The sequence below is a fragment of the Bufo gargarizans genome, chromosome 6 (assembly GCF_014858855.1).
Source record: "Bufo gargarizans isolate SCDJY-AF-19 chromosome 6, ASM1485885v1, whole genome shotgun sequence".
Taxonomy (NCBI): Eukaryota; Metazoa; Chordata; class Amphibia; order Anura; family Bufonidae; genus Bufo; species Bufo gargarizans.
The window spans coordinates 137,609,043-137,631,206 of NC_058085.1; the positions used below are offsets into that span (position 1 = coordinate 137,609,043).

Below are 22,164 nucleotides of genomic sequence, written 5' to 3' on the forward strand. Positions count from 1 at the left end.
GCGCTCCTTTGAGCACCGCAGCTTACCAAGCACAGCGTACCGCACTCAGCCCCATTCACTTCTATGGGGCCGAACAGTGCCTAAGCCACATGACTGAAGAATGTGTCGTCACCAGCCTAGCAAAAGTTGAGAGAAGGCTGCGGAGCTACCCCGGGCACCGCTGCCTTCTCAAACAACTGATCGGCGGGGGTCCTGAGTGTTGGACCCCCACCAATCAGATACTGAGGACCTATCCTGAGGGTAGGTCATTGGTATTAAAGTCTCAGAAAACTGCTTTAAGAGGTTTGTCCATGTAGTCTATGGTATTGTATAGAAGGGCTGCTATTGAATAGCTTTTTTATTGTATTAACATGCAGAGTTTTACAAAATGCAAAAACGTTATATAAACCAGACAACCGATACACAGAAAATGTTACTTTCTATGCTCAAGAATAACAGGCAGTGTGTAAAGTTAACTGTTAGATGCTAATGGTCATGAATCGGGCATGCTCAACCTGCGGCCCTCCAGCTGTTGTAAAACTACGACTCCCACAATGCCCTGCTGTAGGCTGTTTGGGCATGCTGGGAGTTAGTTTGCAACAGCTGGAGGGCCGCAGGTTGAGCATGCCTGGTCGTTAAAATACGCTGGAGAGAATGGTACGTTTTTACAAGGACCGGAGAGCTGCATCTTTGGGACCAGTGCTGCAGAGGTTTACCGGCAGCTGCGTCCCTTTATAGAAAGTCTCTAATACCAAGCGCATGTCTGCCCCGCTGGCTGCATAAAACAGCATTACTGACCAGGTTGATGGTATTTATGCTGCTAGTGTAACACATGCAATGATGCTGACTCTGATTCACTGCAGGCGTAATCCCCGCGAAGAATGGAAAGAGATCAGGCTCTTGCTGAATCAGAGCACATATGGTGCAGTCTGATTCACTGATCGAAATGCTGGACTGCTAATATAAATGGTGACATCTGTCATATGTTTCCCTGCCTGCATCATGCGAGAATACCACAGCAGTGTGATGGTCTGCAGTCCATGAATACCTGGCTGCTGCTGATGATTTAATAACCCCCCACCCCACCCACAAATGACATTATGAAGCTTTTGTATAGCTCTGAATACAGTGTTACTGCCAAAACACATCAGCTCAGTGAATCTTCCCCTCCCTTAGTATACACTGGCCTTAGACATAACTGTGTGCTAAAAATTATTGTACCACCCTCTAACATCATCATTATTATTATTATTTTTATTTCTTTGAATCCAACATTCTCTGCTTATTTTTTTACAAATATAGCTCTGCAGTGTTTTTTTTAGATCCATTTTTCTAATACAGAGCTCCAAATTCCCTGCAGTGACAAGCAGGTTAACTACAGCTGCCACTAGAGGGAGCTGACTGCATTAGCGTTCTACTACTATTATATATACCACAATGCAGGAAACTCCCTCTAGTGGTAACTGTAGGCAACATGTGTGGTTTTTTTAGTTTAGATTTTTTTTAAACCTGTCACTGCAAGGGACTCTAGCTTTTAGTATAATGGGGACTGCATGGAATGAGCAACTTGTTGATCTCAGCAGGCTATAGTGAATCATGCTATGTAGCTTTGACCCTACATAGGAGAGGGCGCAGGTTATGCAAGATGTGCCAATGTACTATATACAGAATGGGATACATAAAATAATGTATATTATGTGACCTATAAAGCTGCTTGTCCTATTTACATTAGGGTACATTATATAAAATGCTGATGTCAGATGTATCAGTGGAGGGTTGTCATGGGATCCGCGTCACCATCACTTATTTGATGAATCTCCTAAATTTTCTTAATACGGGGGATCCTGAAAACTTTTACCATCCTATTGGATCCCTGTCCCTACCTCTTCCTAGTAGATGGAATGGCAGTCCATAAATATGGGCTATACTATCTCGCCAAGAATTGGTCACCACTGTTCCTGCCCTCGTGCTGGGCGCCTGAGCAGAAGGCTGTGGGAACCTTTGCATCTGTGCCCCTCATAAGAGATTGCTCTGTTAGTTGGAAATGTTGCACTAAAAATGTCAGGCAGGCCTTTATAATTTTGGTGAGATACATGCAGCTCAATGTATGCTATATTATTATATATAATTAAATTTTTTGTGCTAGATCCTACTGTTCCCTCCCCATCAGATCAGCTGCACCTCTATACATCTGCTCCACAGGTGTCTGACAACTGTGCTCCACTTTGTTTAGATTTGGCGTATTTTTATGTCATCATCTGGATCAGCATTTCTGAAATATGATTTTGGCTTTTTCAAAGATTCCATGAATCAGAGAAAAATGCACCAGGCACATAGGGCCAAGTGGTGGGTACTGGAAAGTGAAACACATCTCCACTCCTCTAGGTCTTAGACTGGTATGTCTGCGGTGGCCACTGTTGCCCCACTGTTTTGCTTCTTCCCGCTTCTTCGGGCAATGTCTGTTCTTCTGTATGGCTGGTTCCTCAGATCTGCCAGGGATTGAAGAAGTTGACATGAGCATAGTTCTGGACTGTTAAATTGCTAAAAATTTACTCTTAAGTTCCCACCCCACTCTTAGGTCTCCAACTCTGCCCCAAACCATTTACATAGGTTCCCTTTTAAAGAGTTCAGTTTCCTCAAAATAAGCAGGGAAACCACTGTCAAAGTTTGTTGCTTACACAGTGCTTTGACGCCTCCTTAAAGATGCTCTTGGATTGAAGAACACCATCTATTACCTCTAATTCCTTTGCTATAAATGGTTTATATAAAACAAATCTTACAGGAGTTATCCTGGAAATAATATTGATAACCTATCCTCAGAATAGATCATCAAAATCGGATCAGTGAGGGTACGACACGTAGGACACCCCCCTCCCCCCCCCCCTCCTCAGATCAGCTGTTAGGAGAGGCTGGGAGCTCTGTAGAGTCTTCCTAAGGCATGTGATGTCACCGTACATCGGTCACATGGCCTAGCCCTTATTAAGGGCTTCATAAAGTAGTGACCGACACCCTGATTTCAGTGATGTCAATCATGAGCTAAAAATAAGTGGTTGCCAAGAACTGGCATCGTGATCATCGCAGGTTGGGCCTGGAAAAGGCAGCCTCAGAAGAGTCCTGGTTATTCTCCCCGCCCCCTGTTGATTGACAGTTCTCTTCTAGGGAGCAACTAAGGAGCAGACTGTCCATTATCAGCAGGTGGGCAGGAGTTAATGAAGAACTGTGACTCTTTTCCAGGTCCCAAAAAATGGATGGTACGTTCACTTTAAATCCATAGTATTATATTGCTTTCTGCTGGTAACCCTTAGGCCTCTTTCAGATGGGCGTTGCGGGAAAATGTGCGGGTGCTTTGCGGAAACACCCGCGACTTTTCCGCGCGAGTGCAAAACATTGTCATGCGTTTTGCACGCGCGTGAGAAAAATCGCGCATGTTTGGTACCCAAACCCGAACTTCTTCACAGAAGTTCGGGCTTGGGATCGGTGTTCTGTAGATTGTATTATTTTCCCTTATAACATGGTTATAAGGGAAAATAATAGCTTTCTGAATACAGAATGCATAGTAAAATAGCACTGGAGGGGTTAAAAAAAATAAAATAAAAATTATTTGACTCACCTTAGTTCACTTGATCGCGTAGCCCGGCATCTCTTCTGTCTCCTTTGCTGAACAGGACTTGTGGTAAGCATTCATTTCAGGAACAGGACCTGTGGTGACGTCACTCCGGTCATCACATGATCCATCACATGATCCATCACCATGGTAAAAGATCATGTGATGGAACATGTGATGACCGGAGTGATGTCACCACAGGTCCTGTTCCTGAAATGAAAGGAGGCAGCCGAGATGCCGGGCAGCGCGATCAAGTGGACTAAGACGAGTTAAATTTTATTTATTTATTTATTTTTGAACCCCTCCAGCGCTATTTTACTATTCATGTTATAAGGGAAAATAATAATGATCGGGTCTCCATCCCGATCGTCTCCTAGCAACCGTGCGTGAAAACCGCACCGCATCTGCACTTGCTTGCGGATGCTTGCGATTTTCATGCAACTCCATTAATTTCTATGGGGCCTGCGTTACGTGAAAAACGCACAAAATAGAGCATGCAGCGATTTTCACGCAACGCATAAGTGATCCGTGAAAATCACCCCTCATGTAAACAGCCCCATAGAAATTAATTGGTCGGTATTCAGTGCGGGTGCAATGTGTTCAACTCACGCATCGCATCGCATCCGCGCGGAATACTCGCCCGTGTGAAAGGGGCCTTACAGTTCCGGAATGTATTGTATTATGCCTCATTCACACGTCAGTGATTTTGAGCCAAAACCAGGTGCAGCTCTAAACACAGAACAGGTGCAGATCTTTCCCTTGTACCTTACGTCTGTGGAGGCTCCAGTCCTGGCTTTGGCTCACAATCACTGACATGATGCTAAATTCCAGAACTATAAGGCCCCTTGCACACGGATGTCACTGATTTGGTCCGGATGCGTTGCGGGAAACCTGCGCACACTATTTCAGTCAGTTTTGTCTGCGATTGCGTTGTTCAGTTTTTTCCGTGCGAGTGCAAAGCGTTTTAATGCGTTTTGCATGCGTGTGATAAAAAACTGAATGTGGTAGCCAGACCCGAACCCAGACTTCTTCACTGAAGTTCAAGTTTGGGTTCGGTATTCTGTAGATTTTTTTTTTTCCATTATAACATTGTTATAATGGAAAATAATAGCATTCTTTAATACAGAATGCTAAGTAAAATGTCCCTTGAAGGTAAAAAATAATAAAAAAAATTACTCACCTCATCCACTTGATCGCGCAGCCTTTATAGTATACTTTCAGTACCTGCGCTGACGTCATCGCATTCACCATGCGGTGAACGCGATGACGTCAGCACAGGTCCTGAAAGTATACTATAAAGGCTGAGCGATCAAGTGGATGAGGTGAGTAATTTTTTTTATTATTTTTTAACCCTCAAGGGACATTTTACTAAGCATTCTGTATTAAAGAATGCTATTATTTTCCAATATAACCATGTTATAATGGAAAATAATAAAGTGAATGGACCTCATCCCTATTTAATAGCATCTCCTAGCAACCATCCGTGAAAATCGCATAGCATCTGCACTTGCTTACGGATGCTATGCGATTTTCGCTCAGCCCCATTCACTTCTATGGGGCCTGCGTTGCGTGAAAAACGCAGAATATAGAACATGCTGCAATTTCACACAAGTGATGCATGAAAAACATCGCTCATGTACACAGCCCCATTAAAATTAATGGGTCAGGATTCAGTGCGAGTGCAATGCGTTCACGTCATGCATTGCACCCACGCAGAAAACTCGCCCATGTGAAAGGGTCCTAAGGGTTACATAGCTTTAAATCAATATAATGCTATGCAATCCCTACAGTGCTGGGAGGTCAGGATGGATGCTGTCGCTGACACACGGTGTGCTTTAAGTCCAATATGTGGAACTCGCTTGTGTGAAAGAGGGGCCTAAAGGGAAAATCCATAAATTATCATGTTGTGGATTTCTAACACAGATTTGTACGGCGTCATCATACAGTGCCCATAGACCTGTATGGGGCCTTACTCTACTTCTGTTTAGGCTCCATACAATTCATAGAGGGGCACTCGGCCTTTTTCTGTTGGTTTCCTTATGATTTGTGCCAGTGGCCAGGACAGAAGGACTTCTGCCTAAACCCTGTTCAGTGACCCTAGGGCCATTTTTCTACTGCCTCATTTGCTAAAAGTTGTTCCTTTTAAAGAGTAGAGCCCTGACCAAGTTTTCACCTCCAGTAGAAGAGGAGATAATCCCAACTAAGACTGGGCCCCATCTTGCACTGGGCTCCATAGCAGTCGCATGGTTTGCCACTATGGTAGATATGCCCCTGATTTGTGCCTGGGTCCATCAAGGCTATTCTTTTGCTTGTAGGGTTGAAAAAACTTAAAGTAAGGGCTTGTGCACACAAACGTGTGCCAGCTGGGCCCATATTGCGGCCCACAAACAGCGAGTCTGCAATATACGGGCACCGGCCGTTTGTGCACCACATCACAGATGCGGACCCATTCACTTGAATGAATCCTCAATCCGGAAGGTGCAGTGCGGAATGGAGACACAGAACCCCACAGAATCGCTACAGAGGGCTTCCGTGGGGTTTCTGTCTGTGCCTCTGCACCGCAAAAATAAATAAATAGAACTTGTTCTATTTTTTTTGCATTGTGGATGGATTACGGACCCGTTCAAGTTGAATGGTCCTAAGGCACGAACAAGTGTAGTGCCTATTGCTATGTAAAACAGGACCACAGAGGCTCTGGATGCAAAAAGATTAATATTATCTTGTCCGATAATGGCAACAGTTCCCTTTTTCCTTTATTTTTTTGTCTTCCATCATATGTTCACCTGTTATGATGTCTTCTATAGCCCAGTTTTCCTCATACACTCGTGGCTCCTTCGTCTGCAGTTTCTTGTTCAGCTCTGCCATCAGATTGATAGGTGGTTTTGAGGATTTCATAGCTGGAGACTGAAATCCATAAAAATACAGGTCAAATTTATTTTGTTCCAAAAGGGTTGGAATAATAATAAATATAATTCCCCACTTGAGTGAAATGTGTCCATTGTTGGAGATTGTTGCCAATCTTCCTGACTATGGCTATAACTTTGAAGGGACACCAAACATGGAATAATAGTAAAATAAGATATAACAGTCTGCTTACGGTATGTGTGTTTGTTTTGCTTATATTTTGTCAGATCACAATTGCAGACCATGAAAAATAAAATAGAAAGTCCAGTGCATGTGAGCAAGAAAGTCGAGGAGGAGGAGGCAGCTTGGTTTAGTCTACACAGTAAGGCCTCATGCACACGGCCGTTGTTTGGGTCCGCATCCGAGCCGCCGTTTTAGCGGCTCGGATGCGGACCCATTTATTTCAATGGAGCCACAAAAGATGCGGAGAGCACTCTGTGTGCTGTCCGCATCCGTGGCTCCGTTCCGCGGCCCCGCCAAAAAAATAAAACCTGTCCTATTCTTGTCAGCAGACAAGAATAGGCATTTATATTGCCGGCGCCCGTTCCGTTCCGCAAATTGCGGAAGGCAACACGGACGCCTTCCGTTTTTTGCGGATCCGCGGTTTGCGGACCCTAAAAAAAGGCACGGTCGTGTGCATGAGGCCTAAGTGTGGCCAATTTGTTGGAAGGAATCTCCTAGTCACAAAGTATCAAATAGATCTAGTAACAGAACCAGCCATAAAACATGCAGCTGAATAGCTAATCTGCTTAGTTGTGCAGTGATTATATTTCTCCCTTTTACTGCGTAATAAGGGCTCATGCGCGCAAACATATTTTTGGTCCGCATCCGATCCTCATTTATTGGTCAGATGCAGACCTAGACGGCATAGCTATGTGCTGTCCACATCCGTGTGTCCATTCCATGGCCCTGAAAAAAAATTGAAAATGTCCTATTCTTGTCCGTTTTATGGACAAGGAGAGGACAGCTCTATAGAGGGCAAGACATTCCGTTTCTCAAATTGTGGCATGTGCACGGCCGGTATCCCTGTTTTGCAAATCTGCAGTTTGCAGAGCTCAGAACATCCAACAGTTATGTGTAGGGATGAGCAAATCAACTTTGGAGGAAACATCTGAAGTCAATTTGCATGAAATTCGAAGTTAATTCGCAGGAGCCCCAGGCAGTATTAGAATGTATTGGCTCCGATGAGCCGAAGTTATTGCTTCGCGATGTCTCGTGAGACTTCTCACAATGAATTCATAAATTATTTAGTACTGTAAAAAAAAACATTTCCCAAACTCCGGTTCGGTTCCAAGGTACCACTTGGAACCCAACCCGTGTGTTTTCATCCGAAGTCGATTCAATTATCCCTAGTCTTGTGCATGAGCCCGTAATTGTGCATATTTGCCTTTAGGCAGCTTTGGAAAACTGAGTAGCGTGAGGAGGTATGCTAGAGATCAAACTACATATAAAGTATATACTCAAAGTTGTCCTGATAGTATATTTATGGATCTAGTGTATACAGAATATATGTACCAAGTGTGGGCCCCATTACATCTCTGCAGAGGTTGTTATCCAGCTTTCCCAGACTGCTGAATATTGAATTTGCCCAGTTATATAGTGATAAATCCCTTCATATAGCTTGAACAAATTACCATTTCATTCAAGCTAGAAAAAGCTAGGTGGCAACACTGTACAGATGCATTGGTGTCAACAGATTATGTACCATATGATAGATTCACACAGTGAATCAGGGCAGCATTATATTTTATATAATCAATATGCCCCACCACTGACACCCCCACAGAGGTTGTCACTCAGCTTTCCCAGGCTTCAGAATGCCAGATCAGCCTATTCATGAATTGGAAAATACCCAATACTGTAGAATACCTAGCTGCATTAGCTAGTCAGGAGCCTGTAAAAGCGAGTAATAATCCCTGAGACAAATCCTGCATGCTGTAGCCTAGCAATGTAGATTTGTAAGGTTCTCAGGAATGCTGGGTAACAAAATATATGGACCTGTAATAGGAACTGCTAAATCCTAAGTCTACCAAAATAAATCCTTCTCCTCACTCCCAAACGGTACTATAGTGAGGCAGATTTTCCTTTCAGTGTCCTGGGGAAGCTATAATAGAGAATGCAGAATACTTAATCTACCAAGATAAATCCACCTCCTTGCTCCCAAATAGTGCAGTAGCTAGGCAGATTTGCCTTTCAGGGTTCTGAGAAAGTGGGGTTTCTTGCGCAATATAAGAGCATTATAATGACAGTGTGTTCAGCTCCACAAGACTGTTAAATGTCAAATTTGCATAGACAGACAGTGAGAAATCCTTCCTGCTTATATAGGCAAATGATACTCTGGCACCTCGAAAAGCTGGGTAGCACTTTTTGTAGTGTTGGTGACCTGGTACTGTACTGTAGTATACCTGCACAAACACGGGAGGGGGGTTTGTATGAAACAGTTTTGCAGCTTTACCCTCTTTCACAATTCTCTGGGTAGCCATTGAAGTCTATTGGTGTTAATCCCTTCCCCCTTTCCTAAACTTCCTGTTTGGACTAAGGTTATGCTAGTTCGGAATCTGTCCCCAGTCAAAGATGGAGGCACTTCTCTGAAGCCAGGAAATCTGCTAAAACTACTTTCGGTAGCAGATTGCAGATATCCATGCGGAAAGGGCTAAAGAGAAACTTTCCCTTGTGGGTTTTGCTTCTTTTTTAGGGTTTAGTGGCCCTTTGAGAATATGTTGATTCCTCTAGAAATTATCGAATTACACACCAACTCTGGTTTCTCCTGAGATGGCGTCTTCTCTTCAGTGGCTGGTGCTTCCTGTTTCTTCCACGTCTCCAGATCCTGTTCAGCATGCTAATAGAGAAGTAATGGAGAGAGTAAAATGAAGCTGTTCATATAGGTAATGTATTGTGTGCAATCTGCAATGTGCAGCTCAATGGCCAAACTATAGACAGGGTTACCCAGGAAAGGGGTGTGTGTGTGTGTGTGTGTGTGTGTGTGTTTTATTATTATTTTTTATTTATATATGTGTTTTATTATATAGATATACACTATACATTAGAGCCACTCTTGTCCATAAGTTGTATCTGGTATTGCACATCTAACTACTGTGGTGAAGATCGTCAAAACGCCAAACCAACCCTAAACTACCTACTGTTTAGGCTTCTTTCACACGTGCGCTCGGGGTTCCGCTTGTGAGTTCCATTTGAAGGCTCTCACAAGTGGCCCTGAACGGATCCGTACAGCCCCAATGCATTCTGAGTGGATACGGATCCGCTCAGAATGCATCAGTATGGCTCAGTTTGGCCTCCGTTCCGCTCAGCAGGCGGACACCCCAACGCAGCTTGCAGCGTTTTCGTGTCCGTCCTGGCCGTGCGGAGCCAAACGGATCCGTCCAAAATTACAATGCAAGTCAATGGGGACGGATCCGTTTGATGTTGACACAATATGGTGCAATTTGCAAAGGGATCCGTCCCCCATTGACTTTCAATGTAAAGTTAGGAGTCCCTATTAATATACCATCGGATCAGAGTTTTCTCCAATCCGATGGTATATTTTAACTTGAAGTGTCCCCATCACCATGGGAACGCCTCTATGTTAGAATATACCATTGGATTTCAGTTAGATCGTGAAAACTCAGATCCGACAGTATATTCTAACACAGAGGCGTTCCCATGGTGATGGAGACGCTTCAAGTTAGAACATACTAAAGTGTGTACATGACTGCTGCCTGGCAGCACCCGATCTCTTACAGTGGGCTGTGATCAGCACAATTAACCCCTCAGGTGCCGCACCGAGGGGTTAATTGTGCGTATCATAGCCCCCTGTAAGAGATCAGGTGCTGCCAGGCAGCAGGGGCCAGACCCCCCCCCCCCCCGGTAGTAAATTAATTGGTGGCCAGTGCGGCCCCCCCCTCCCTCCCCTGTATTAAATTAATTGGTGGCCAGTGCGGCCTCCCCCCCCCCTAATTAAAATCACCCCCCCCCCTAATTAAAATCACCCCCCTCCCCCATCATTATACTTACCTGCGCTGTCTGTGGCCGGCCAGTCGCTCCTCCTACTGATAAATGACAGGTCTGTGCTATTAGCAATGCGCCGCACAGACCTATCACTTACCAGTAGGAGGAGCGACCGGCTGGCCACAGACAGCACAGGTAAGCATAATGCTTCTAAAATTGCTAAGTAACCATGGCAGCCAGAACTTCAGTAGCGTCCTGGCTGCCATGGTTACCGATCGGAGCACCAGCAATCAAACTGGGACTCCGATCAGAACTCTCCGCTGCCACCAATGATGGTGGAGGGGGGTGATTTTAATTATGGGGGGGAGAGGGGAGGCCGCACTGGCCACCAATTAATTTAATACAGGGGAGGGAGGGGGGGGGGGGCGCACTGGCAACCAATGAATTTAAAATTGGGGAGGGAGGGGGGTCTGGCCGCACCTGATCTCCTACAGGGGGCTATGATACGCACAATTAACCCCTCAGGTGCGGCACCTGAGGGGTTAATTGTGCTGATTACAGAGATCGGGTGCTGTAAGAGATCGGGTGCTGCCAGGCAGCAGGGGGCAGTCATGTACACAGTTCTTAATATATTCTAACTTGAAGCGTCCCCATCACCATGGGAACGCCTCTGTGTTAGAATATACTGTCGGATCTGAGTTTTCACAATGTGAAAACTCAGATCTGAAAAAGCTGTTATGCAGACGGATCCGTTCTGAACGGATACAAGCGTTTGCATTATAGGTACGGATCCGTCTGTGCAGATACCAGACGGATCCGCACCGAACGCAAGTGTGAAAGTAGCCTTAGTTGTAAACCTTTTTAATAATTTTTTTGACCTTGTCAATTTGGTTAACAAAATATGAAATATTCTTGCCTTATAAGCTCTTCCGAAGCGAAGGAATATAGGGAAGAAGGTGGATGGCGCAGTGGTCTTGCTGTTCTCGCCAAAATACCCTACAACAGCTTCATATGCTTCCTGAAAGTAAAACGAGGAGAAATAAGGACATGGTGAAGCATAAGGGTGCCAACTGAGCAGAGTAGCATATTAAAAAAATGTAAATTATCACAGTGCCAATGTGTAGCAGACACTTTTCCTACCATCTTGCATCTAAGTCTAGGCAGAATGTTAGTTTCTCATACTGTGGTTGTGGTACATATGTGGTTTGCCCATACTTCTGGGATAGGCACTAGAATTATCACAGAGTTATCAATGTGTTTCATGTCCAGTAGTCAAAGAAGACAATCAGCAGTGTACACAGAAGAGAAGGGCCACCATATTAGGAAGCCCATTTAGACCACTGTTGAGTTTTCCCACCCATGACAGAGGGGGTCTGGTGTTTGGTCACGATAAGGGGGAAACTGTTTGCTTGCTAATACTGCACATGTTCTTGCCATCCAGAGCTGCCTTCCTGTTCTCCAAAGGGCTTATAGTTTGCCTCTATGGTATCTAACACCCTTGAGGGCAATCATCAAATGTCGAGAAGCCTGTAGTCACCTGTGCTGTCTTTGAATCAGCTGCAAGCCTTGTCATGACATCCATGTTGGCTTTTATAAACTCCTTGAGGGTCACACAGTTGTCCTGCTTTGTAAACTCCTTCTGGGCTTGTTCCATTCCAGTCTGTAGTGAGCGGACATCAGATAGCACTGCATCCAGAGAGACTATGGAATGAACATATACAAAAATAAGATGTCAGCTAGACTTGCTTAAGGAAGCTTTACGATAACCTCCCGCTTCATCAAGTGGCCTTCAGAGATGAAGAAGTATATAGAAAAAGTTTTCCTCAGCATTTATACCCGTGAGGGAATACTTGTTTTTTGGTTGGGTTTTCAATGGGGAATCATGCAATAGAAATATACCAGGGAGCATGCTGTGGTTTTAAATAACTGCAGCAAGCCCTAAAATTCACACATGGTTCTGCTTTGGGCTGAAAATATATGTTGAAAATAAATATGTGATCAGAAGTTAGACGGGCTTTTCCTAATGCTGCCATAGTCTTTGGCACTAATGAGTATACACTGCTAGCTCTTTGATAGCTTTATTGCAAATCCCTTAGATACCTGTGGCAGCCTTTTCCAAAAAATGCAATTCTGACTGAAAACTGGACAACTGCGGGTATTTTTCATTGATTATCCGCACCAGATAATGTAACAGTGTCTGCTTTCGGTCCGTTGATTTGGTATCCAGAAGCTAGCCAGAGAAGGAGCAAGAAGAATATTTTAGTTATGAATGACAAAACTGTTGACAGAATCCTTGCAGTCTTGCCTAAAACTGGACCACCACCTTATTATAATAATGTATCTCATGCAGAAAAGGTTTAGGACCCCCTTGGACACCAGAGCCCAGGATCGGCACTCCCTATATACTGCTTATATGGAATATATGAGGAAAGATCAGTATAAAATCAGAGGTACATTATGGGCCCATAGTAGGCGATGGGTTCTCTGGTAAATCTATCTATATTATGGCCAAGCTCACAAGCCCCAAGACAACAAATGTTTCTCTTGTAGGCTCATACAACCTACATGTCAAGATTACCCACTAATCAACTTCAAAGCACAAGTCCTCACCGTATCCAGAGACTGGAGCCGGAATCCATAGGCTGCTCCTCTCTTACTGCTGTTCATGAAATTGCCAAATGCCAGAATCAGCTACCAAAAAATGCAACCCAGGTGTTAAAGAGGAAACATGAATGGGTACAAGTGTTGAGTAGTAAAATTGGGGGACACACTGTAAAATTAAAATAGTTACCTCCAGGATGCCTTTTAGCTTTTCTGATGATTTGACTGAAATTGATGCAGCAATCAGGGCATTAAGTTGCTGGAGGAAATAAATAAAAATAAATAAATAATGGAACCTCGCTGGCCTTATTTTTGCATTCTCAGTTTCACCTCTAGACATAATGCCACATCTGTCCACATGTACAATATCTTTACATTTCTAGAACTGTGAGCCGGTAAATTTCTTCATCCCATTTTTACAGTCAATGGTTCTTCACTTTTGGACAATCTCCTTTATTTTTTTTATTAGAAGGGCTCTAAGCTGATTACAGGGTGTCCAACTTCTGGGATCCACAGTGTAATTTTTCAAGGAACCTGCCAGCAAGCATTGCACAGTTTTCATTTAAATCAATGGGCCATCCATATAATGCTGGGTTATCCAGATAGATGCTCTTTGTGGCTGTCCCCTTCTCTGGCTAATAGAGAAACATTCTGAAAGGAAAACTATTTACTATTAAAACATGGCTACTTTCTTCCTTGGCCACAGGCAATGTGTGATACTGCAGCTCATCTTGAATCACTTCAGTGGAGATCGAATTCAGTTGCAATATTAGGGCTCATCCACACGACCGTGTGCCGGCCTTGCCCATGCACCGACCGTGTAGCCGCAGTCTTCGAAAGTTGACCCATTCACCTGAATGGGTTCCGCGATTAGCATCCGGCGGTCAGCACTGCAAAAAAGTAGTGGACGCACAGACTGAAAACCCACTGAAGCACTCTGTAGTTTTTCTGTGGGCTTCTGATCTGTGCCTCTGTTCCACACCACACCTCCCAGATAGCGGACTCATTCAAGTTCCCGTATATTGCAGACTGCATGAGCGTGTAGACACAACCCATTGACAAGTGTGGCATTGTTTCTGGAAAAGAGCAGCCATGTTTTTCTAATCCTGGACAATAGTGGACTTGGGATAGGATTTCCAAATCCAAACCCTTTTAAAGGGGTATTCCAATGTTACAAATTCAGAATTGGTGAATGGTAGGAACTGGTATTTAATGTAAAGGATTCATTACACTACACACTGACATTATCTATATTAGTACACTTGGATGATCGGAGGTCGGTATGGGGACGTCAAGACCTACTGTATCTCACAAGTGAGTCCACCCCTTTTTGTAAATATTTTCTTATATCTTTTCGTGGGACAACACTGAAGATCTGACACTTTGACAAATGTAAAGTAGTCTGTGTACAGCTTGTATACCAGTGTATATTTGGTGTGCCCTCAAAATAACTCCACACACAGCCATTAATATCTAAACAGCTGGCAACAAAAAGTGAGTACACCTCCTAAGTGAAAATGGCCAAATTGTGCCCAATTAGCCATTTTCTCTCCCTGGTGTCATGTGACTTGTTAGTGTTACAAGGTCTCAGGTGTGAATGGGGAGCAAGTGTGTTAAATTTGGTGTTCTCTTTCATACTGGTCACTGGAAGTTCAACATGGCGGGCACCTCATGGCAAAGGACTGAGGATCTGAAAAAAATAATTGTTGCTCTACATAAAGATGGCCTAGGCCAGTGGTGGCGAACCTATGGCACGGGTGCCAGAAGCGGCACTCAGAGCCCTCTCTGTGGGCACACACACCCTGGAAGATGTCTATGGTGTACCAATATGCCTTAGACTTCTCCTGCCATTCATCAGCGCAGGCTATTATAGCTAAATGATAAAGTACATGGAAGATATACTATATTGGACTGTAGTATTCAGATTTAATGGCCGTGTTGGCACTTTGCAATAAGTAAGTGGGTTTTGGGTTGCAGTTTGGGCACTCAGTCTGTAAAAGGTTCACCATCACTGGCCTAGGCTATAAGAAGATTGCCAAAACCTGAAACTGAGCTGCAGCATGGTGACCAAGACCATACAGCTGTTTAACAAGACAGGTACCACTCAGAACAGGCCTCGCCATGGTCAACCAAAGAAGTTCAGTGCACGTGCTCAGCGTCATATCCAGAACTTGCCTTTTCAAAATAGGAGTATGAGTGATGCCAGCATTGCTGCAGAGGTTAAAGGGGTGGGGGGTCACTATCACCGAAAACGACTACCTAAAAATTAACTTTTAATAGCATAATCTAAAATGAATGATCCCTAAAAGAGGGATACACAATAGTGCAAAAACAAATACAACAAGACACAAAACAGACTACACAAAGCAGAGCAGGTCTGGATTAGACGGGCGGCTAAGCTTGAGGAAAAAAGGGGGGGGGGAAAGCACTGGGGCAACACGTGCCAAATCAGTGTCTGTCCCTGTGATGTCCCTTGTAAAGTCCTCAGCCCAGAGATGTGCCTTGATGGTAAGCACACTCCGTCCACGTGCCTTTACTGTCTATCCTTGTAGTGCCCTTGGTATACTAGCCCATATGGATATTTGGGTACTAGTTTATATTAGATACTAGTTGTAATGCCACGTGTCCCGACGCGTTTCCCCCCTTTCCATACAAAAGGGGTTCTTCAGGAGACATACATGAAAATCGGTGTCAAATGGACACAAAAGTGCTCAACAAATATCAAAAAAGATCAAAACAAAACTGGAGGCCAAACCAAGACGACATCCACCAGATGCGAAGGACCACACGGACGGTAAATGGTTAATGATAAAGCAACCATGAAGTAGTCAAAAATATACTTATCTGGTGGTCAAGATGTAGGTCAAGCTGTGAGATCCAGGATGATCGTCTTGGGGGGGCCTCCAGGGGGCAAAAAATTGATGTAGCTCCAATTTGTTTAAAGTTCCCACCTTCCTATATATCCAATTGGGGCAGTCCTAGCTGAACAGGACCAATCAGGGGTTCTGAAACTGGTCAAGGGTTAATCGCTGGCTATGATAAATAACTATAATTATATATCTATTTTACTAGTGGGAGGTCGTCTCACGATTCTATATAATTCCTACCTGTTCAATTACTGTAAATATTGATAATGAAAGCAAATAACTGCTGGGCCTGGATGTATCTCTGTCAATGGAACGCACGCCGACAACCAAGATGGCTGTGCGTTCCACCTACATCCAATAGGGCCGAGCCTGCTGCGTCATCCGGGATGCGTCAACTAAGTCAGGCCGGATGTCGGCCGGTGGAACGCACGCCAACCATGAAGATGGCCGTCCACATCCAATGAGGACACGCCCCTACGTCATCCGGAGGTGACGGCCTGGAGCTTAACGGTGCGTTCCACTGAACCGAGCCTTTCCTACCACCGCACAATCTCACCGGCGCCAACAATCCAGAATCTCGCATGGAGAATTACACATAACATAAATTGCTTTGTGTAGTCTGCTTTGTGTCTTGTTGTATTTGTTTTTGCACTATTGTGTATCCCTCTTTTAGGGATCATTCATTTTAGATTATTCTATTAAAAGTTAATTTTTAGGTAGTCTTTTTCGGTGATAGTGATTATTGATTTTGCGACTACCATCTACATTTACAATTAGTGTGGGGGGGTCAGCCTGTCAGTGCTTAGACCATACACCGCACACTGCATCAAATTGGTCTTCATTGCTGTCATCCTAGAAGAAAGCCTCTTCTAAAGATGATTCAAAAGAGAGCCTGGAAATAGTTTGCTGAAGACAAGCAGACTAAGGACATGGGTTACTGGAACCATGTCCTGTGGTATGATGAGACCAAAATAAACTTATTTGGTTCAGATGGTGTTCACCAGGTGAGGAGTACAAAGACAAGTGTCTCTTGCCTGCATCAAGCATGGTCGTGGTAGTGTCATGGTTTGGGACTGCATGAGTGCTGCCAGCTGTGGGGAGCTACAGTTCATTTAGGGAACCATGAATGCCAACATGTACTGTGACATACAGTGAGCAACAGAAGTATTTGAACACCCTGAGATTTTGCAAGTTCACCCACTTTGAAATCATGGAGGGGTCTGGAATTCGAATTGTAGGTGCATTCCCACTCTGAGAGACAGAATTTAAAATACAAATTAAGGAAATCAAATTGTATGATTTTTAAATAAATTATTTGTCTTGCACTGCTGAACATAAGTATTTGAACACCTGAGAAAATCAGTGTTAATATTTGGTACAGAAGCCTTTGTTTGCAATTACAGAGGTCAAACGTTTCCTGTAGTTCTTGACCAGGTTTGCACACACTGCAACAGGGATTTTGGCCCACTCCTCCACACAGATCTCCTCTACATCTGTCAGGTTTCGGGGCTGTCGCTGAACAACACAGTTTCAGCTCCCTCCAAAGATGTTCTATTGGATTTAGGTCTGGAGACTGGCTAGGCCACTTCAGAACCTTGATATGCTTCTTATGGAGCCACTCCTTGGTTATCCTGGCTGTGTGCTTTGGGTCGTTGTCATGTTGGTAGACCCAGCCATGACCCATCTTCAATGCTCTGACTGAGGGAAGGAGATTGTTGCTCAAAATCTCATAATAAATGGCCCCATTCATCCTCTCCTTAATACAGTGCAGTTGTCCTGTACCCTTCACAGAAAAGCACCCCCAAAGCATGATGTTACCACCCACATGCTTCACAGTAGGGATGGTGTTCTTGGGATGCAACTCATTCCTCTTTTTCCTCCAAACACGATGAGTTGAAAGTTAGACCAAAAAGTTCTACTTTGGTCTCATCTGACCACATGACTTTCTCCCATGCCTCCTTTGGATCATCCAGATGGTCATTGGCAAACTTCAGATGGGCCTGGACATGTCATGACTTCTGTGCAATGCATGATTTCAAACCATGACGGTGTAGTGTTCTACCGACAGTGACCTTTGAAACTGTGGTCCCAGCTCTCTTCATGTCATTGACCAGCTCCCTCCCTTGTAGTTCTGGGCTGATTCCTCCGAGGTGAGATCTTGCATGGAGCCCCAGTCCGAGGGAGACTGACAGTCGTCTTTAGCCTCTTCCATTTTCTAACAATTGCTCCAACAGTTGATCTATTTTCATCAAGCTGCTTGCCAATTTCCGCGTAGCCCTTTCCAGCCTTGTAGAGGTCCACAATTGTCTCTGGTGTCTTTTGACAGCTCTTGCCCATGGTAATAGTTGGCGTCTGACTGACTGTGGGGTGGACAGGTGTCTTTAAAAAGCTCATACAGGTGCTACTAAGTTAGATTAATGAGTGAAGTAGAAGTGGACTTTTTAAAGGGAGAGTAACAGGTCTTTGAGAGCCAGAATTCTTGATATTTCTCAGGTGTTCAAATACTTATGTTCAGCAGTGCAAGACAAATTCTTTAAAACATTTTCTTTTCTTTTTTATTCTGTCTCTCACAGTGGGAATGCACTTACAATGTGAATTTCAGACCCCTCCATGATTTTTAAGTGGGAGAACTTGAAAAATCGCAGGGTGTTCAAATACTTCTGTTCCTCACTGTACTGAAGCAGAGCATGATCCCTTCCCATTGCAAAATAGGCCACAGGGCAGTATTCCAACATGATAACGACCCCAAACGCACCACAAAGACAACGACTGCCTTGCTAAAGAAACTGAGGGTAAAGGTGCAGGACTAGCCAAGCATGTCTCCAGGCGTAAAGCCTATTCGGCATCTATGGGGCATCCTCAAACGGAAGGTGGAGGAATGCAAGGTCTCTAACATCAACCAGCTTTGTGATGTCATCATGGAGGGGTGGAAGAGGATTCCAGGGGCAACCTGTGAAGCTCTAGGGAACTTCATGCCCAGAGAGTTAAGGCAGTGCTGGAAAATAACAGTGGGCACACAATATTGACACTTTGGGCACAATTTGGCCATTTTCACTTAGGTGTGTAATCACTTTTGTTGCCAGTGGTTTAGACATTAATGGTTGTGTGTTGTTATTTTGAGGGCACACCAAATTTACACTGTTATAATAGCTATACACTGACTACTTTACATTGTATCAAAATGTCATATTTTTCAGTGTTGTCCCATGAAAAGATATAATAAAATATTTCCAAAAATGTCAGGGGTGGACTCACTTTTGTGAGATACTGTATATTTGAAAGTTTCCATATATGACAATGTACAAGCACATACATGTCTAAGACACTCCTATATCTATCGTATATATGACTGACAGAGACATACAAGGGGGTTTTCTTGCTCTCACTTCCTGTTGGGGATTGCAGCTGAAGGAAAAAGATGGAAGACTCGCATTGAGCATGAAAAGAAGGTTTCTAACCTTCAGCAATGATACTTTAAGTACATTCATATTCACAAATGAACAATAGACTGTAATCAACTTTTGTGAAGACTAAAAATACATGTAAATCACATTATTCACTTTTATACAAATCTCATTGAATCCTGGTGAATGAGTCCTCCTGTTGTTCCTTACTCCAAATAATGTAACACTATACTTGAAGATGACCATAACTGTATTTTTATAATTTTGCCATATTTTTACACATGCACTAACCGGTGTAAGGCGAGCAGTGGTTTCAGGAAAGCTGGAGATAAAGATTATGGTGTTAACTTTCTCAGAGAGCCTAGGTATGGAGCAAAGATGGACCATGAATCTGTCTTCTGCCCCCAACTGGTCAAGAGGTTTCTCGTCCTTTAGATACCGAGAAATTTGTTGTCTCTCCCAGTCTGTTGGTAGAAACCTGGAAAGGAGCTCCAGAAAGTCTACATTCAGGGCTTCCATATCATACCTGTAATAAGAGGATTACCCGTTAGAAGATATGGAAAATTACAAAACTAGATATTCGTAGCTAGTGTTGAGTGAATTGAAGCCAAACAAATTGACTTTGATCTGAATTTCAGGAAAAATTTGATTCGCTGCGAAGCCGAATTTTCCTCATGCCTCGTGTTAATGAATCTATTTTTCCTTCAATAGCGGCACGCCCATCTCGATTGAAGAGATCGCGGGTTGACATCACCAAGCCAGCACACTACCCGTGCCAGGCCAGCGTGATAAAGTCATCATGTGACTGAGTGAGTTTTCGAACAATGTCTTCAATCAAGATAGTCGCCACAGCTCTCTCCGAGAGCAAATAGGTGAGGCATCTAAGGGATTCAATGACGGGGGCTGTGCGATCGCCGTTCCCCGTCATCGCGCCTGCTACATACAAAGCAATGTGCTTTGTGACAAAGTAATTCATCACTAATCAAATTTCTTTATGAAAATCAGTGAAGCAGCCCAATCAAATTTTTCATAACTTCACTCATCACTATTTGTAGTGTCTCCATTTTTTAGTTTTTGAAGACTTACGACTGGATGGCAGCAGTGATGGCTTCAGGAGTCAGACCTCCTTTCTTGAGAGTAATTGCAAGGTTCTTGGCTCGATTTGGGTCAATTAGTGAGACTTTACTTGGCTGGTTCTGTGAAGGACCCACTTTCATAGAGAACTTGCTTTGGCTTGGACCCTGGGCTTTTGTCTTAAATTGGTTCTCAAATTCACTCATGTCAAGTTCCTGGTAGTGAAGGAAGTACAACACCAAGTGAAATCTCTGCAATAACGTTATTAAATATATTTGTATCAAAGTGTAGATTTAGAATTTCTAGTACCTGAAGCACCTTCTCATCGTTTAGCTGTGTGAATACTGTTCCAGTGATTTGTGTGGGTTTCAGAGCCACCCAGTTGAGGATAGGCATTCTGCATTTTGGATGGATTGTTTTCTTTATGCTAACTCCTAAGGAAAGAACATTGGGACAAGATGCATGAGAAAATTATATCGCCATCATATGACATTACTCCTTAAACTTACCATTAGACATAGGTGCAGCAGGAGTGCCAGGTGGTGGTGGAGCAGGAAGGCCTCCGGGAGGAGGTGGTGGAGCAGGAAGGCCTCCGGGAGGAGGTGGTGGAGCAGGAGGGCCTCCGGGAGGAGGTGGTGGAGCAGGAGGGCCTCCGGGAGGAGGTGGTGGAGCAGGAGGGCCCCCAGGAGGAGGTGGTGGTGGTACAATAAGGCCACCAATAGGCGGTGGTGGTGGTGGATGTGGACCAGGTGGCATGGCAGAAAGTTCACATGGTGGTGGTGGAACAGGAGGGCTCTGAAGACCGCCAGGTGGTAGTGGAGGAGGAGGTGGTGGAGAAGGAGTATCAGATTTAACAGTAGGCACAACCTGGGATTGCATTGATTCAGGTTGATGGCATATAGCATATTCATTCTTGGTCTCAGGAAGAGGAGGTGCAGCAGGTATTGTGGTAGAAGCAGCTCTCTCATTGGACTCTTGTTCTTGAAGTAGAGGAGCAGACTGAGCAGTTGTGATGTCTGACTCCAGTATTGACAGTAGAGGTATTGCAGATGCTTGGCTGTCAGGTGATCCTTTTGGCTTGTGAGAAGAGATATCTGGAACAGAAAAAAAAACATTTCATCTTGTTTTCAAATGTATTCATGTTGACAAACAACGTGTTAAATGACTTACCTGATTCCGATACTATGGTCAATCTGATGGCTGATGGTGAAGCTGGGCGGACAATGGTGGTGGTGGTAGTAGTAGTAGTGGACTTTGTGCTCATACAGATAGAATCTTGTTCTTCTGTGCAAGTTTCCCCTGCAGGCTCTACCCAGAGTACTGCTTTGTCACTCAACTTCACACTTGTGAGATTCTGATGGGTATCGGGAAGGTATTGTGATAGATGTTTCTCCTAGAATAGAGGCATCATCTAATACTGAAGACCTAGTGTTTCTGTTGACACATAAATTTAGGTAATGACATCATATGATCAATTCTATAATACAATCTACAGTTACCTTTGCTGTATTCAGCTCCTTTCGAGTTTGGTCCAATTGTTTCTCAAGCTCCGCCACTCTTCTCATGTACTCATTCTCTGTTTGCTGTAACTTTTCTGCTAGCTATAGGTGGAGAGGCAGAGATTTTTAATTCACATTGCATTAAACCTAATGTTATAGGATAGTTCCTGGTGGTGACGCAAACCATAAGTGATGAAATAAAATCTTTGCATGTGTGTGTATATAGTAATCAAACATAGAAACCACCTCATTCAGATGGAATGGATTTACTAGTCTCAGAAAAGTCT

At 43.9% G+C, this 22,164-nt stretch overlaps 1 protein-coding gene across 1 annotated transcript in view; it reads right to left on the reverse strand.

Annotated features, from left to right (window-relative positions):
• Positions 1 to 305: 305 nt before the first annotated feature.
• The window catches only part of FMNL1 (formin like 1), a 75,761-nt gene continuing 53,902 nt past the window's right edge, over positions 306 to 22,164 (reverse strand). The window contains exons 13-26 of the mRNA XM_044297010.1: positions 21,878 to 21,979; positions 21,549 to 21,771; positions 20,888 to 21,472; positions 20,688 to 20,812; positions 20,391 to 20,593; positions 19,596 to 19,830; positions 13,224 to 13,292; positions 13,043 to 13,123; positions 12,533 to 12,662; positions 11,970 to 12,133; positions 11,349 to 11,450; positions 9,240 to 9,326; positions 6,367 to 6,487; positions 306 to 2,468 (exon numbers count right to left, since the gene is read on the reverse strand). Coding sequence (XP_044152945.1) covers positions 2,368 to 2,468; positions 6,367 to 6,487; positions 9,240 to 9,326; positions 11,349 to 11,450; positions 11,970 to 12,133; positions 12,533 to 12,662; positions 13,043 to 13,123; positions 13,224 to 13,292; positions 19,596 to 19,830; positions 20,391 to 20,593; positions 20,688 to 20,812; positions 20,888 to 21,472; positions 21,549 to 21,771; positions 21,878 to 21,979 — 2,328 coding nt within the window. The 3' untranslated portion in view covers positions 306 to 2,367. The remainder of the gene's footprint in view (positions 2,469 to 6,366; positions 6,488 to 9,239; positions 9,327 to 11,348; positions 11,451 to 11,969; positions 12,134 to 12,532; positions 12,663 to 13,042; positions 13,124 to 13,223; positions 13,293 to 19,595; positions 19,831 to 20,390; positions 20,594 to 20,687; positions 20,813 to 20,887; positions 21,473 to 21,548; positions 21,772 to 21,877; positions 21,980 to 22,164) is intronic.